This window comes from Protopterus annectens, chromosome 2.part1, assembly GCF_019279795.1.
Source record: "Protopterus annectens isolate FY-2018-M chromosome 2.part1, PAN1.0, whole genome shotgun sequence".
NCBI classification, from domain to species: Eukaryota; Metazoa; Chordata; order Ceratodontiformes; family Protopteridae; genus Protopterus; species Protopterus annectens.
Window position 1 is genome coordinate 1,584,354,288 of NC_056729.1, and position 13,991 is coordinate 1,584,368,278.

A 13,991-nucleotide genomic window follows, 5' to 3' on the forward strand; every position below is an offset into this window, starting at 1 on the left:
CCTGGCATCATGCCACCCGACTTTAGTTCCCGGTGCCTCTGTCGAGTAGAGCCACTGGAGTGATCCCCGCGGTGAAATTTCTACTTCCCATCCACTCATCAAGATTTCTCTTGAAGATGGCCAGTGAGGTGCTCTGTTTGACATGTGTGGGAAATTTATTCCATAGCATGGGCAGTCTCTGGGTTATGAACCTGTTCCTCCATGTTCTACTGATTGTGGTAATGAGGTTAAGGTCTCTGGAGTGTGTGGTGCAGAGGGATTGGGATTTCTTTAGATGTAGCATTTCTATCAGATTTGGGTCAGACATGGCTTTGTATATCAAGCAGAGATCACCTCTAAGTAGAGGATATGAGACGGAGAATAGTTGGAGTTTTTTTCGAGTCTGTCCACATAGGACAAGTGTTTAAGGCCTAGGATCCTCTTTGTGAGGTACTTTTGCGGCCTCTCCAGTTGTTGCAGGTTTCCAGTGAGGTATATGTCAAATGGGGCACTGTACTTGAGTGGCCTAATGAGGGAAGAGTACAGGGAGGCAATGGCCTCTTTCTTCCTGGATGCAAAACCCTTAGTAATGAGATGTGCCACATAGAAGGACTTTCTGACCCCAGTGGCAACGTGGTGGTCAAAAGAGAGGTTACTGTCAACCTGTGTTCCCAGATCTCTTATAACGCCTTTTGTGTTCAGTGGACTACCATCAATGTGGCAAATTCATGGGAAATGGGTTTTTCCCATAGGGGATGACAACACGTTTTTTGGCATTGAGCTAAAACTCATGGTTCTGAGACCAGTCGTTGGTCTCAGTGAGGCCTTTCTGTAGGATGTCAACATCATTTGGGGAGTTAATAATAGCTCCCAACTTGCAATCGTCTGCGAACTTTGTCAGACAGTCCCCCTTCGTGTTGGCCTGGACTTCTGAGAAGCACATAGTTCGCAGATGTCTGCAAACTAAGAGCCATAATCAAAACTCCTAATGATGTGGACATCCTACAAAAGGGCCTCACTGAGACAGATGCCTAGTGTCAAAGCCATGGCCTCAAGCTCAATGCCAAAAAGTGCATTGTCACTCCCTTTGGTAAAAACTCTGTACCCATGAACTACAACATAGGCGGTAGTATACTTAACACCGAAAGTGTGATAAGAGACCTTGGGACACAGGTAGACAGTAGTCCCACCTTTGATAATCACATTGCCACAGTAGTCAGGAAATCCTTCTATGTGGCACACCAAATCACAAAAGGTTTCTCATCCAGAAAAAAAGAGGTCATTGTTCCCCTCTTCTCATCACTCATTAGACCCATTATAGAGTACAACGCCCCTTTTGGTATGTACCTCACAAGACATCTACAACAACTGGAAAGGCCGCAGAAATACCACACAAAAAGAATTACCAGCCTCAAACAGATGCCCTATGCAGACAGTCTCAAAAAAACTCCAGCTTTACTCCGTCGCACATCGCCTACTCAGAGGTGATCTCTGCCTAACATACAAAACTATGTCAAACCCAGAGCTGTTGGACATGCTCCACTTAAAGAATCCCAATCCCTCCGAGCTACACGCTATAGGGACCTAAACCTTGTCACCACAATAAACAGAACATGCCGGAGGGATAGATTCCTGTCCCAGAGACTTCCCATACTTTGGAATAAACTACCTATCTATATCAAACAAAACTCCTCATTAGCACTCTTCAAGAAAAATCTTGATGATTGGATGGGAAATAGGAAATTCACCCCGGGGATCAACTTCTGTGGCTCTGCTCGACAGTGGCACAGGAAAATAATTTTCTTGGGTGGCAAAAGCCAGGGTGCCTTTTTGCCTGGGCTTGTATAAGCCCCGGGGATGATAGCCTAGTATCTACCTATGAACCTATGAACAAGGAGAGGACCCAGGACCGAACCCTGTGGGACTCCACTCGTGACTCGTTGGCAGTCTGACTTGTCAGCTACTTTTACACTGTGGGTTCTATCTGTGAGCCAGTTTGAAAACCACCTAGTGATATAGGATTTGATGCCTAGTTTAGTGAGTTTTTCCATTACTCCTGACTGGGGAATGGTATCAAAGGCCTTGGCCAGATCAAGGCAGGCTGTATTAACCACCTTGCCTTCATCCACAGCTCTGGTGACTGATTCAAAGAAGTCAACCAGGTTGAGCAGGCATGATCTACCCTTTACAAAACCAAACTGTGTGGGATCTATAGCGTGGAGATTCCCTACATCCTTGTTTATTAGGTCCATGATGATGCTTTCCATAGCTTTGCATGTCAGATTCGTCAGGCTAATAGGGTCTGTAGTCGCTCCTCCTTTGTGGAGAGGGATAACTGTAGCAGTGTGCCATTCAGTAGGGATAAAGCCTGAGGTAAGGCTGTGATTGAACAAGGCACACAGGTGAGGTGACAGTTCACTCTGTACTTCATGTACAACACGGCCAGAGATATTGTCGGGTCCCATAGAAGCTGTATTCTTGACCTTGGACAGTGCTGTTTTAACTTGTGCAGCAGTAATACTGGGTTGCCTGGCAATCTACTGGTATTGTGATTGGTCCTTTGGGGGGGGGGGGTAAAGTTGGCACTGAATTTGTCGGCCAGTATATTGGCAATATCTGTTGGCTCGGTATAGGAGGTACCAGTCTGCAGTAGCTCAGAGCAAATCTGGGTATTGCCGTGGAGATTCTTTACATAACTATAGAAGGCCTTGTGGTTGTCTTTACTATCTGCTGCAATTCTGTTTTCACAGCTAGCTTTAGAGAATTTGATGAGGGATCTCAACTTTTTGTTGAGGCTGATAAGGGAGTTTTTCCAGTCTTGGGACTTCACCTCACTCTGTATCAGTTTCCTCCTTCTGTTGTAGAGTATGGCAGGGGACCACCAGATTGGCTTCCTTTTTTTTGGGAGGACAGCATCTTGATTGTATTGGGTACAGCAAGATCCATGCATTTGTGTACATGTTTGTACAGTTCATTGGTGTATGATTTGGCAGTCATGCAACTATTCTCCATTTGCATGGGTGCTGTGAAGTTAGCCACCTCTGTTTTTAGGAGCCCAAAGTTAGCTTTGGAGAAGTTTTTCATGGTGGTAACCTTTGCGGGGGTGGGGGAGTAGGAAGGATATGGATTTCCAAGGTGATTAGTTTGTGGTCAGATTTAACCTGGGAGGAGTTGACTACTGGTGTAGAGCAACGGGCGCCCATGCTAGAAATGACTGTGTCAAGGATGTTGCTACCTCTAGTGGGGGGGGGGGTAAGAATGAGCTGGTCCAGGGCACTGGAATTAATGAATTCCAGGAAACATTGGGCAAGTATATTGGTACATGGGTAGTTGAAGATGCCCAGTGTGAGAGTGTTACGTTGGACCCTCACATTCTCCAGGGTGCTTAGGAATGTGGAGTGTGAGTCTTGGGACATGGTTGGGGACCTAAAGCAGGCTACGACCTGAATCGCTGTCTTACCCATTGTTAGCTGCACTTGAAGTATCTCTGATGCATTATGTTGGGCTACCAGTATGGAGGTGTGCTCATCCTTTACCACCTTCAGTCCAAGTTCTGGGGCCAAAAGGTGTGGAATGAGTTACAGCCTGGTAGTGCAGGAGTGCTTTCTGCTGCCTTGAACCAGGTCTCTGTTACAGTACAAATGTCAATTTTCTCCATTTTAAGGAGTGCTTTGAGCAAATGCATTTTGAGATTTAGACTTCTAGCACTGAGCAGCATGACCCTCAGATTGCATTTGTTTGTAGCTGTTACAGTGACAATTTGGTCTTTGGAATACTGCCTAAAAAAGGCACTAGAGGGGTGGCAAAAGCCTTGGCCAGTATCCAGAAGCCCAGGGGTGACAGATGCAGGCCATCTCTGGCAAAGCATCGAGGTCTGTCAATCATGTCATCCCAGGCAGACAGATACTGGATCCCTTTAGAATGACACCAGAAACTTAGCCAATTGTTGAAATCAATAATTTTCTGCTTGTACTGTGGTATCATTCTGGGTGATGGTAGGATGCTGCTCAGAGCTAGGGTCATGCCCAACAGGGCTACATACTCCGAGAGCTCCTCCATGTCTCTTTTCATGTAGTCCAGAAAAGTATGTCTCAGGTCATTCACATCCACATGTACAATGACAGTCATATTTGTGCCTGTTGTTGAGGGACCTGAGTGCGTGCATTATGTGGTGGATCCTGGCACCTGACATGTTACTTTCTTCTTATTCAACCTAGTGAGTGGGACATCAGTGTGCCTCACTATTGTCACCTATGACTAGTGTGCTGGACATGCTGTTTTGCCTTAGGGGCTTTGGTTGAGTGGCACATTGTTTAGGAGGGTTATTTGTCTCATGATTAGTGTTGTGTTGTGGTGTCGAGTGTGTTTCTGCCTTGGAGGTCTCTGCTGTTTAGGTAGAATTTTATTGACAGCCTCTGTGAAGGTGGGTGTGTGGTTTTTGTTTTTATGTGAAAGCAGTGCTGGTGTGTGTTCTAGACGGCTATGTGTTCCATGTAGTCCGGTGCAAGTGTTGACCTTCTCCTCTTGACCAGCTATTCCAGTCTTGGCTGGAGAGTGCGTCTCTCGCAAGTCTGAGTGTTGGGAGGTAAGAGGAGAGGGTTGTCAGTGTACATGAGGCAGTTGCTACATTGCCTCAGGCCCAAGTTCACCAGGTAATAGGAGAAAGCACAGGGAACTGACCCATAGACATGCCTGGAGGGGTGGGCATTAATAATAAGTACTGGAGCAGTTTCCTTGCAGAAAGTTTAGTGCTGGTAGCAGTTTTGTGTGCTACAATAATTGCTGGTAAAGTGCTAGACTAATAAGCTAGTAAAAGTGCAGGAGAGGAGAGAACTAGCAGATCTAAGAGCCCAGAAGCTTACACACAGTCCTAGATGCAGCACATCTGTATCTGGACTAGACTAGTTACAGGAAAGGTGGGAAAAGTGCAAATGCGGACTTTTAAACCAGAAAGTTGAAAGAGATGGAAAAACTGCACAAACTGCCAATAAACTATACTTTTTGGGCCAGAAATCACTCCTCTTGTGGTAGATAGGCTACCACTCCCTCTGACAAGTTAGAAGGCTTTCCTCAAACACAGAAAGGCTTGGGGGGCTCAGAAGCTTATAAACAGTCCTGGATACAGCAAATCTGTATCTGGACTAGACTAGTAACAGGAAAGGTGGGAAACAAGCTCAAATGTGGTTATATTTAATATTTTATACTCTAAAGCTTAACATATTATGTAATTGTTCTTAAAAAATAAAAATATTTTGAGGAAAAAAAATAAAAAACTAACCACAATCTCCTTATTTTTGTGACTGAGACTGGCAGACTCCACTGCATTGCTCAGCCTTGGTTCTGACAGAAGTCATTTTAATTCACTTCCTCCTGCCTTTTTACTCAAGTACACTTTTCTTCAGTACAACTTTCAGCTTCCTATATATTTTTTAAACTAAGCACGTCTTATCGGAATGCTTTCCTTGTCCTTAGTTGAGGTTAACCATAATGGCATGTTATTGCTATTTTTTACATGTTTTCCACCATCTCATTTTGAACACAATATCAAGACTTTTTTTTTTAACTTTACAACCCCCCACTTCCATAAATTATGTGTACAACCCCCCACTTCCATAAATTGTGTACAACCCCCCACTTCCATAAATTATGTGTACAAACCCCCACTTCCATAAATTATGTGTACAAACCCTCACTTCCATAAATCATGTGTACAAACCCCCCACTTCCATAAATTATGTGTACAAACCCCCATTTCCATAAATCATGTGTACAAACGCCCACTTCCATAAATCATGTGTACAAACGCCCACTTCCCACTTCCATAAATCATGTGTACAAACGCCCACTTCCATAAATCATGTGTACAAACGCCCACTTCCATAAATCATGTGTACAAACCCCCACTTCCATAAATCATGTGTACAACCCCCCACTTCCATAAATCATGTGACAAACCCCCACTTCCATAAATCATGTGACAACCCCGCACTTCCATAAATCATGCGACAAACCCCCACTTCCATAAATCATGTGTACAAACCCCCACTTCCATAAATCATGTGACAACCCCCACTTCCATAAATCATGTGTACAACCCCCACTTCCATAAATCATGTGACAACCCCCCACTTCCATAAATCATGTGTACAAACCCCCACTTCCATAAATTATGTGTACAAACCCCCACTTCCATAAATCATGTGTACAAACCCCCACTTCCATAAATCATGTGTACAAACCCCCACTTCCATAAATTATGTGTACAAACCCCCACTTCCATAAATCATGTGACAAACCCCCACTTCCACAAATTATGTGTACAAACCCCCACTTCCATAAATCATGTGTACAAACCCCCACTTCCATAAATTATGTGTACAAACCCCCACTTCCATAAATTATGTGCACAAACCCCCACTTCCATAAATCATGTGTACAAATCTTCTCGTTTTCCTTCTTTAAAGTAGAGTTTTCAATAAAGTAAAAAAGTTAAATCACTTTTGTTTCGCCTTTTTGGATTTGCGAATATTCTGCAAAATGTTTTACTAAGGAAACCTCTCAACTTCTTAGAGTAAGAAATCTGGACAAAGCCATAATGATGGACAGTGGCCCAAAACCGGGACAATTTTAAATATTGCACTTATAATGTAAAAGGTTGAGAGAACAGGTTTTGGATTAGCATGAATTTTCTTAGGGGTATGAAATCTGAAACTTAAATATCTATTCTTTTCTGACATCAGTCCCCATTGATTTGCCAAAGATTGGTCAGAAAAAAATATGAGGCAAAAATCAGGACATTCTCCAAAAAATCGAGACAGTTGAGAGGTGTGCTGCTAAGTGATCTACCCCAACCTTTTTGAAGATTCGAAAAAATATTACATTTCCATGACTTGCTAGTAGGACTCAGATTTGTTTTCTCTCTCTCGTCTTCTCTCAGGCTGATACTCAGCAGTCACAGGAAACCATATGAAAAATCCCATTTAATGTAATCTTCAATTTCCCATTTTGCTAAAATAAACAGTTTGTGATTGATTTTACATTTCTGCACTGTACTGTTCTGCAATTACAAGTAATAGTTTCACCCTTGCAGGGCATTCCTCTTTGCCCTATAGTTGGGCAACTGAACTGTGGATATAGTACGTTTAAGTAAGGGGGGCAAAAAACTCCCTTTCATTTTTTTCTTAAATGACTATCACCTGCAGGCTTGCTAGGTATATTTTATGTTGTTGTTTCTTTCAGCTTATCCCAGTTAGGGGTTGCCACAGCGGAACTCCGGTCCGCTAATGTTTGGTAGTGGATTTTTACATGCCGAGTTACCAGCCATGACGCACAACCTTCAACGAAGGCACGCCTATTCACGCATGCCCCACACAGAAGACGTTCTAGCTGAGAATCGAACGCGACAACATCTTGCTGTGAGGCGACAACACTACCGCAGCACCACTACCACGGGTTGCTAGGTATAAAGTGTTTAAATTGCTGAGTTTACTTTGGGAGTTGTATACTGACTTTTCATAGGACGCCAAGCATTTACCCACTAACCTTGCTTGTATTTTTAGCAAACTTTATCATACTGAAGCTGAATTGTTTGCACTGGTTCTCCCTGAAGTATCTGCCCACACCTTTTATTCCATATAACATAGAATCTGAATTAAGAGGACTGCAGGTAATGTTTACTGTGGTGTGACCTAACTTATCCCTGCACTTGTTTTTTCTTTCCTGTAATTTGTGTTTCTTTATCAGGACACCATCTTTTTCAAACTCCCCCGCCAATCTACTGTATCGGTGTATGGAGGGGATAAGGCTTACTCACATGATGGAGAGAGCTTTGGAATTTTCTGGAAGCCCCCCCATTAACAAGTACAATAGCTCCTGGCACAAGCTGTATACTGACAGGTGTGAGGTTTAAAAACACACCTCCCAACAAAAATGATGGAGAAAAAAACACCTGGAAAAAGAAAAAGTTTGGGGTGGGGTTCAGAATGGATAATACCTGCAAAATTATAACTGGAATTACACTCCCAGAGCTATATAATCCTGGCCAGGCAAGCTGCACAGATCAAAGAGTTCTGCATTTTGTTGTTTCTACATATACTTAAATTATAAATGCTGCTTAGAAAACATAAGTATATCATGGTGAAACAGGAATATCGGTGCTCTTTCAGAAATATTAAACAATGAAATACAACTACTTAACATAAATATTAACCATGGTGTAGAGAACAAAGTATTTAGGCAGTTCTGCTACCTCCCTCTGTTGTATACTTACGAGGCAGTTAGTGTAGAGTTGAGGAGAAGTGTGGTTCTTATTCTGTATAGCTGTGCTAGGGTGAGTTTGCGGTGCTGCCCACCATGTGAATCAGAATTGGTCCGTCGTGACCCTGACCCCTCCTTATTTTCAAGATACACTGGTAGCTCAGTCAAGGATTGACTGTGGGGTCTGCGGATCACTTGATCCAGTTTATGTGAATCTGACCAGTCTGTAGGATCTGTGCAATGTGACTGTCCACTGTCCCCTGAAGCAGGCCCAGACTGGTCACCACTAACCACAGGATGGGCATGTCCTTTTACAAATTCCAGCTCTTCCGCATCTGAAAGTTCAGGTGAGCTACTGCTGCTACAGCTGTCTGAAGACTCACTCATTTGGCTCCCCCTTCTGTATGTGCTATCTGACTGTGCACGAGTTCTTAATGGCTGCAGTGCCTCAGCCCGCTTTAGTGTAGCTGACAACTTACAAGTCCTTTCATTGATGGATTCACATGGAATGTCAAAGGCTTCTTCTTTGCCTTTAGTCTGAGTTCCAAAAAACTCAGTTTCTCCAAGGGACCTCGAGAGTTCAGTGAGACTTTTGCTCTGGCTAACATGAAGTTCCTCACTATATGGAGTCACTAAAGAGGAAGATATTAGGTTAAGAAGATTGGCTTCAGATTTGGATTTCAAAACTTTGGCTCTGCAGGGGAGGAGTTGCACTGGAGGCCTCCGACGGAGCTTTGGAGAGGAAGCACGCTGGGAATGTGTTGATTCTTGGTCTTCCTCCATGGACTCCTGGTTGTGATGGTGTTGCTGCTGATGGTGCTGCTGCTCTACAAAGTCCTGCATGGACAATGGTGACAGAGTCCCATAGGCACTATCAATGGAAGCAGATCGACATGTGTTAGGGTCCGGTTTCAAACAATTAACATCACCACTGGAGAGGCTTTCAGAAGAGATCTCCCCATATTCGTACATCTCCCTGGTCGGCGTGCTGGATGATTCTATTGTGCTGATGGAGGTCTCATCAGACTGAGTGCTGAATGGTCCCCTTTCACCTTCAGGTGAAGATACCTCCTCAAGAGCATCAATGACCATGACAGATATTGTTTCAGTGGACCCATCAGAGTGGCTAAAGAGAAAAAGAAAAAATGGTTAAGGTTTATAGAAATCCATGATTTAGTTTATATTAGATATTACAACATGCCATAAATGACTATAGCCTACAATTGTTTATCATATCACCACAGCTTCATATGAAGCAACAGTTAATCTAAGTGAGAAGGGAAAATCTATAGATGGAAATATTCTGCCAACACCCTCTGCCACAACCCTCATCCAAATATTTTCTTATTATCTTATGGGTACCCATCCTTGCTTATACACTAGAACTCCCAATCAGGAGTTGTTACTCAACAGTAATGGGTGTTTCATTCCTTAAATTTACAGCAGGGGAGCATTAATATGGTGCAGTGGTGCAGCGGTAGAGTTTTGCCTCACAGCAAGAGGCTCTCCAGTTCAATTCTCGGCTGGGGTGCCTTCTTGTATGGAGTCTGCATGTCCTCCCTGCATTCGTGTGGGTTTCCTTCAGGTACTCCTGTTTCCTCCCATGTTACAAAGGCATGCATCTGGAGCATTTCTCCCTAGGCCTCTGCTGAAAATTGGCTTTGTTCCAAGTCAGACTTTCCCAATAAACAAATGTTAAATAAAAATAAATTAAATAATAAATATCTTTAATGAGTTACCTTGGCTCTGATTCAAGAGTGGCACTGTTTTTCCGTGGTACAGTTGGTGAACTGGCTGCGGAATTCCCACTTTCTGCTTCAGCATCTTCCTCCTCCTGGATCTGTCGCTGGCACTCCTGAAGACGAAGCTTCTGTAAAAGGTTCTACAACAGCCAAAATTTGAAAAGTGTAACAACAGATGACAACATGATCAGCTGGTAGACAACATGATCAGCTGGTAGATAACAGAGAGAAAAACATATTACAAAGTCTACTTAAAGTTAGACATTTGTTGATGAAGCCACCCTTCATGGCTAATCACATCAGCATTAGTTAAGTGACGTTCATAATAAATATCCTTCATTCATTTTTTTCCCTTTCCACAGGTGACCATCACCTGCCACCAGCTCCTCTAGTTGCTCACTGGATCTACCAGACCCTGCCCCCTTAACCTCTCCCTGACTCAAACCAACCAATGTCTGGAGACGATCAAGGACATGGTGCCGTTCATACTGCTGGCGTGGTGAGTACCCTAACCCCTCTAGCCTTGTGAGATCTGCAGTTTTTGCCTTCAGGAGATTCATGGGCACTTCTACACATACTCAGCCTTCCTAAACAAACAGTACATATTGATATACCACTTGCAGTAATAATCTAGCTAGGCTCTTGATGTTGTGACTGCAGTGTGTGTAGGCTCCCTCCAGGATGGTCAAGCAGACACTGGCTCCTCCCTCCCATTTTCTCCTGCCAGGCCTCTACAGCTTCCATGATTCTAGTCAAACTTAAGTCTTCTGAGAAGCAGTAAGGAGCTTTATACATCTGTGCCACAGCACTGGATCACATTCATTCAACCTCTTCATTCAATTATGGAAACAAGGCTGAGAAACTAATCCTCAGTGGGATGCCAGTCCATTAAAAAATAACATGTACAGAGAGGCATTCCCACTCATGGTATGCATACCTATGGCAGTTTCTGGTACCATCACTACATAAAGTAACAAGACTGGAAAACAAAGTGCTGTGGGTCAGCAATCCTGACTGTTGCACCACTATAGAGTCCCAGAATCAAGTTACCTAATTTCTGTTTAGCAAGCAGAAAAGGGATATTTCTAACAAGGCATAGGAGGAACATACTGCTGAGTGAAGAAATTAAAAGAGGTTGCTATTAAAAGAAAATCTCTAACTCTTGGTCATCTCCTGGACACCGGATAAAAATCTCATTTTAAATGAAATTTCAAAGGAACACATTACAATAACTTAATACAGCATATATGCTGCTCCAGGGCAAAAATCACATTGGCACAATTACAGAAGATAGCACAGAGGACCCAGAGTCCAGAATAACTCAAGTCACGCTAGTATTACATGTTGTGATATAGAAATAGCATGTCTACAATTCACCTTAATTTACAGCACATCAGGTATCTATTTTATGTTAAAACAATACCTGCAGCATATACAATAGTTTTATAGTTCTAAAGATTGTCACATACGGCATGGTTAGGCCTTTTCAAGCAGCAGGACAGGCCAAGTCTTATTTGGCCACATTTGTGTGTGTGTGTGTGTGTGTGTGTGTGTGTGTGTGTGTGTGTGTGTGTGTGTTTCAGAACAGCGAATAACCCACTTTGCTGAAATAGACAGCAGAGTAGTGGACCTTAGTGAGAACATCAGTGGTGATTTCCTCATCTAGACATGTACAATGGTGTCTTTTTCCCCACCACTCCATTCAGATGTAATTATCATTGCTAATTGAGTTACTTACCTGTGCATTGAACAGCGCCTCGATCCATCCCTGGCACAATGACTGACTGCTGGCCTGGAAACTGTAAGCTGCCACAGCACTGCGGAACTCATTCAGGTAAATTAGCAGAAATGACCCTGCATAAAATTGAAAATAAATATACAAATTATCAAAAGAAAATATAGACAAAGTGATACTACAACGCATTTTTGTTTCATACATTTGGCATATTTTTGTGTACGTTTCCAAAGCATACATACATAAGTAAACCCTATTGTTGCCACATAGTACCCAAACACATGTTTTTTCTTTGTGATTTCATTTCTTTCACCGTGAATTAAGCATGCTTTTATTTACAAGATGAACACACCAGCTAGTCAAATACATCTTAACTGAAATTTCATATCATGGTCACAGATCAGATTTTTATTTTGCTTTTATTTTTGAAAGCACTTTTGATCACTGTATCTGTTACAGGAGGTAACAAGAATATTATCTGTTAATTAGGTAAGCCCACTGGACACAATGTTTGGTTAACTGACTTGCTCAGTGTCACAGAGAAATATAACAGGGACTACAGGAATCAAAATAAGGACTGCTACGGTGTCTAAATAAAGCAGCTAGTCTTAAATGTCTGCGTCAGTCACTCTTTTTCATGTGTGTAACTAGGCTAATGGCCCTGGAGCCTTTACAAGCCTAGCCCACAACAAATTGCCCAGGCACCATGCCACCCGATGTTAGTTCACAGTGCGCATATCCAGTAGTGCAACTGGAATGATCCCTGGCATGAACTTTCTGTTACCCACCACTTAGGTTCATGGGTTCATAGATTAGTACTAGGCTAAGTGCCCTTGTGGGCCATTTTAAGCCTAGCCAATTACCCCATCTGGGAATCAAACCATGCACCTTGTGTCTGTAAGGTAAACACCTTAACCATTATGCCAACCTCCCACCCCAGATTTCTCTTGAAGAGGGCCATCAGAAGACAGGCCAGGAATAAGAGCTTTACAGAAAACACAGAGATAATGAGGAGCACATTCCCTGGAAAATGTCCGTCATCTACTGGTAGGCAGACACTAAGCTACTGGACTGGAGTGTAAATAAGTGCATGGTTCTTCATTTTGGACATTACATTCCAAAGGCACATACAATCTGTGAGACAATAGATTAAGAGAAGGCTACTGGCCAGGAAGAATGTGGTTGTAGTCATCAGAAGACTGGCCAAGAATAACAGCTAGCAAAGTGTTGAAATAAAGACTATGGGGAATAGATGTCAACAGAGATAGAGAGGCTATACTTTCCCTCTTTTATACATTGTGATGGAGGGTTGTCTTAATGGTTAAGGTATGTATCTCACAGACACAAGGTACAGGGGTTGATTCCCATCCTTTGGTCATTAGCTGGTTGTTGGACAGGCATGTAATAGCCTGTAGACTGATTGCCTAGTATTTACCTATGGTGAGAATACAAGTAGAAAATTGTGTGCGCTTTCTGGAGAAACTACAACCCAAGTAATGTGGAGAAGCTGGAAACCATCTAGAGAAAGGCTACAAAGACCAAAGGGATTGAAGATATGGACTACAACCAGTGACTGATATCGCTGTACTAAAACTAGAAAAGAGGAGGAAGGGACACTGTACGAGTCAATTGGACATTACATATTGAACATCTGATGGAAGAACTAAGAGACAAGGATAAAGGAAGGAAAAGGTGTTACCAGATGCACAGTATGAACATTCGGTTCATTTTAGACTTGAAAAACTTTTTCACAGACGGTTGAGGACTTTTGAAATAGCCTGCATGAGTTTGTGCAGGGGGAGATAAATCTATGGGTGTCTTCAAGAGGGCATGGGACAGCTGTATGGGTTGGAAAACGCCATATGTAAGAAAGTATCAACTAAATATTAGAAGCATGTCCCACTACAGATTACACATACAAAATATTATGTTGTACATCACAGTATGATTAGATCTTTGTGGCCAGATACTTTGGCATATACTTTGTCACATTTCTATAGTTTTTTCAACCATAAATAAGAGATTAAGGCCTATTTTTCTTTGCTGCCTCTCTACTTAAATTCTGGTAGGCCAGTGGTCTCCTGCAAAGCCTTCTGATGCTAAAGTTGGTAAGTACTGCCCCTCACCCTACTTGTGTATCATAGTTCATCAACCATAGTTTCTCCACCTCTCAGACTATGCTTCATTTTGTGGCAGTGTTGCTTTAAGTCTACCCAGTGGTTTCATTACGCTGTACTTGATGACACTTAACTACGTCTTCTATGAACGACCCTACCAGG

The 13,991-nt window shown here is 42.7% G+C and overlaps 1 protein-coding gene across 5 annotated transcripts in view; it reads right to left on the reverse strand.

The window, feature by feature from the left end:
- The window catches only part of PLEKHG5 (pleckstrin homology and RhoGEF domain containing G5), a 1,795,538-nt gene that overhangs the window by 10,718 nt on the left and 1,770,829 nt on the right, over window positions 1–13,991 (reverse strand). For all 5 annotated transcript variants that reach the window (XM_044063030.1, XM_044063029.1, XM_044063028.1 and 2 more), the window contains 3 exons: window positions 11,716–11,831; window positions 9,975–10,117; window positions 8,249–9,361 (listed from right to left, as the gene is read on the reverse strand). In XM_044063030.1, the coding sequence (XP_043918965.1) occupies window positions 8,249–9,361; window positions 9,975–10,117; window positions 11,716–11,831 (1,372 nt within the window). The remainder of the gene's footprint in view (window positions 1–8,248; window positions 9,362–9,974; window positions 10,118–11,715; window positions 11,832–13,991) is intronic.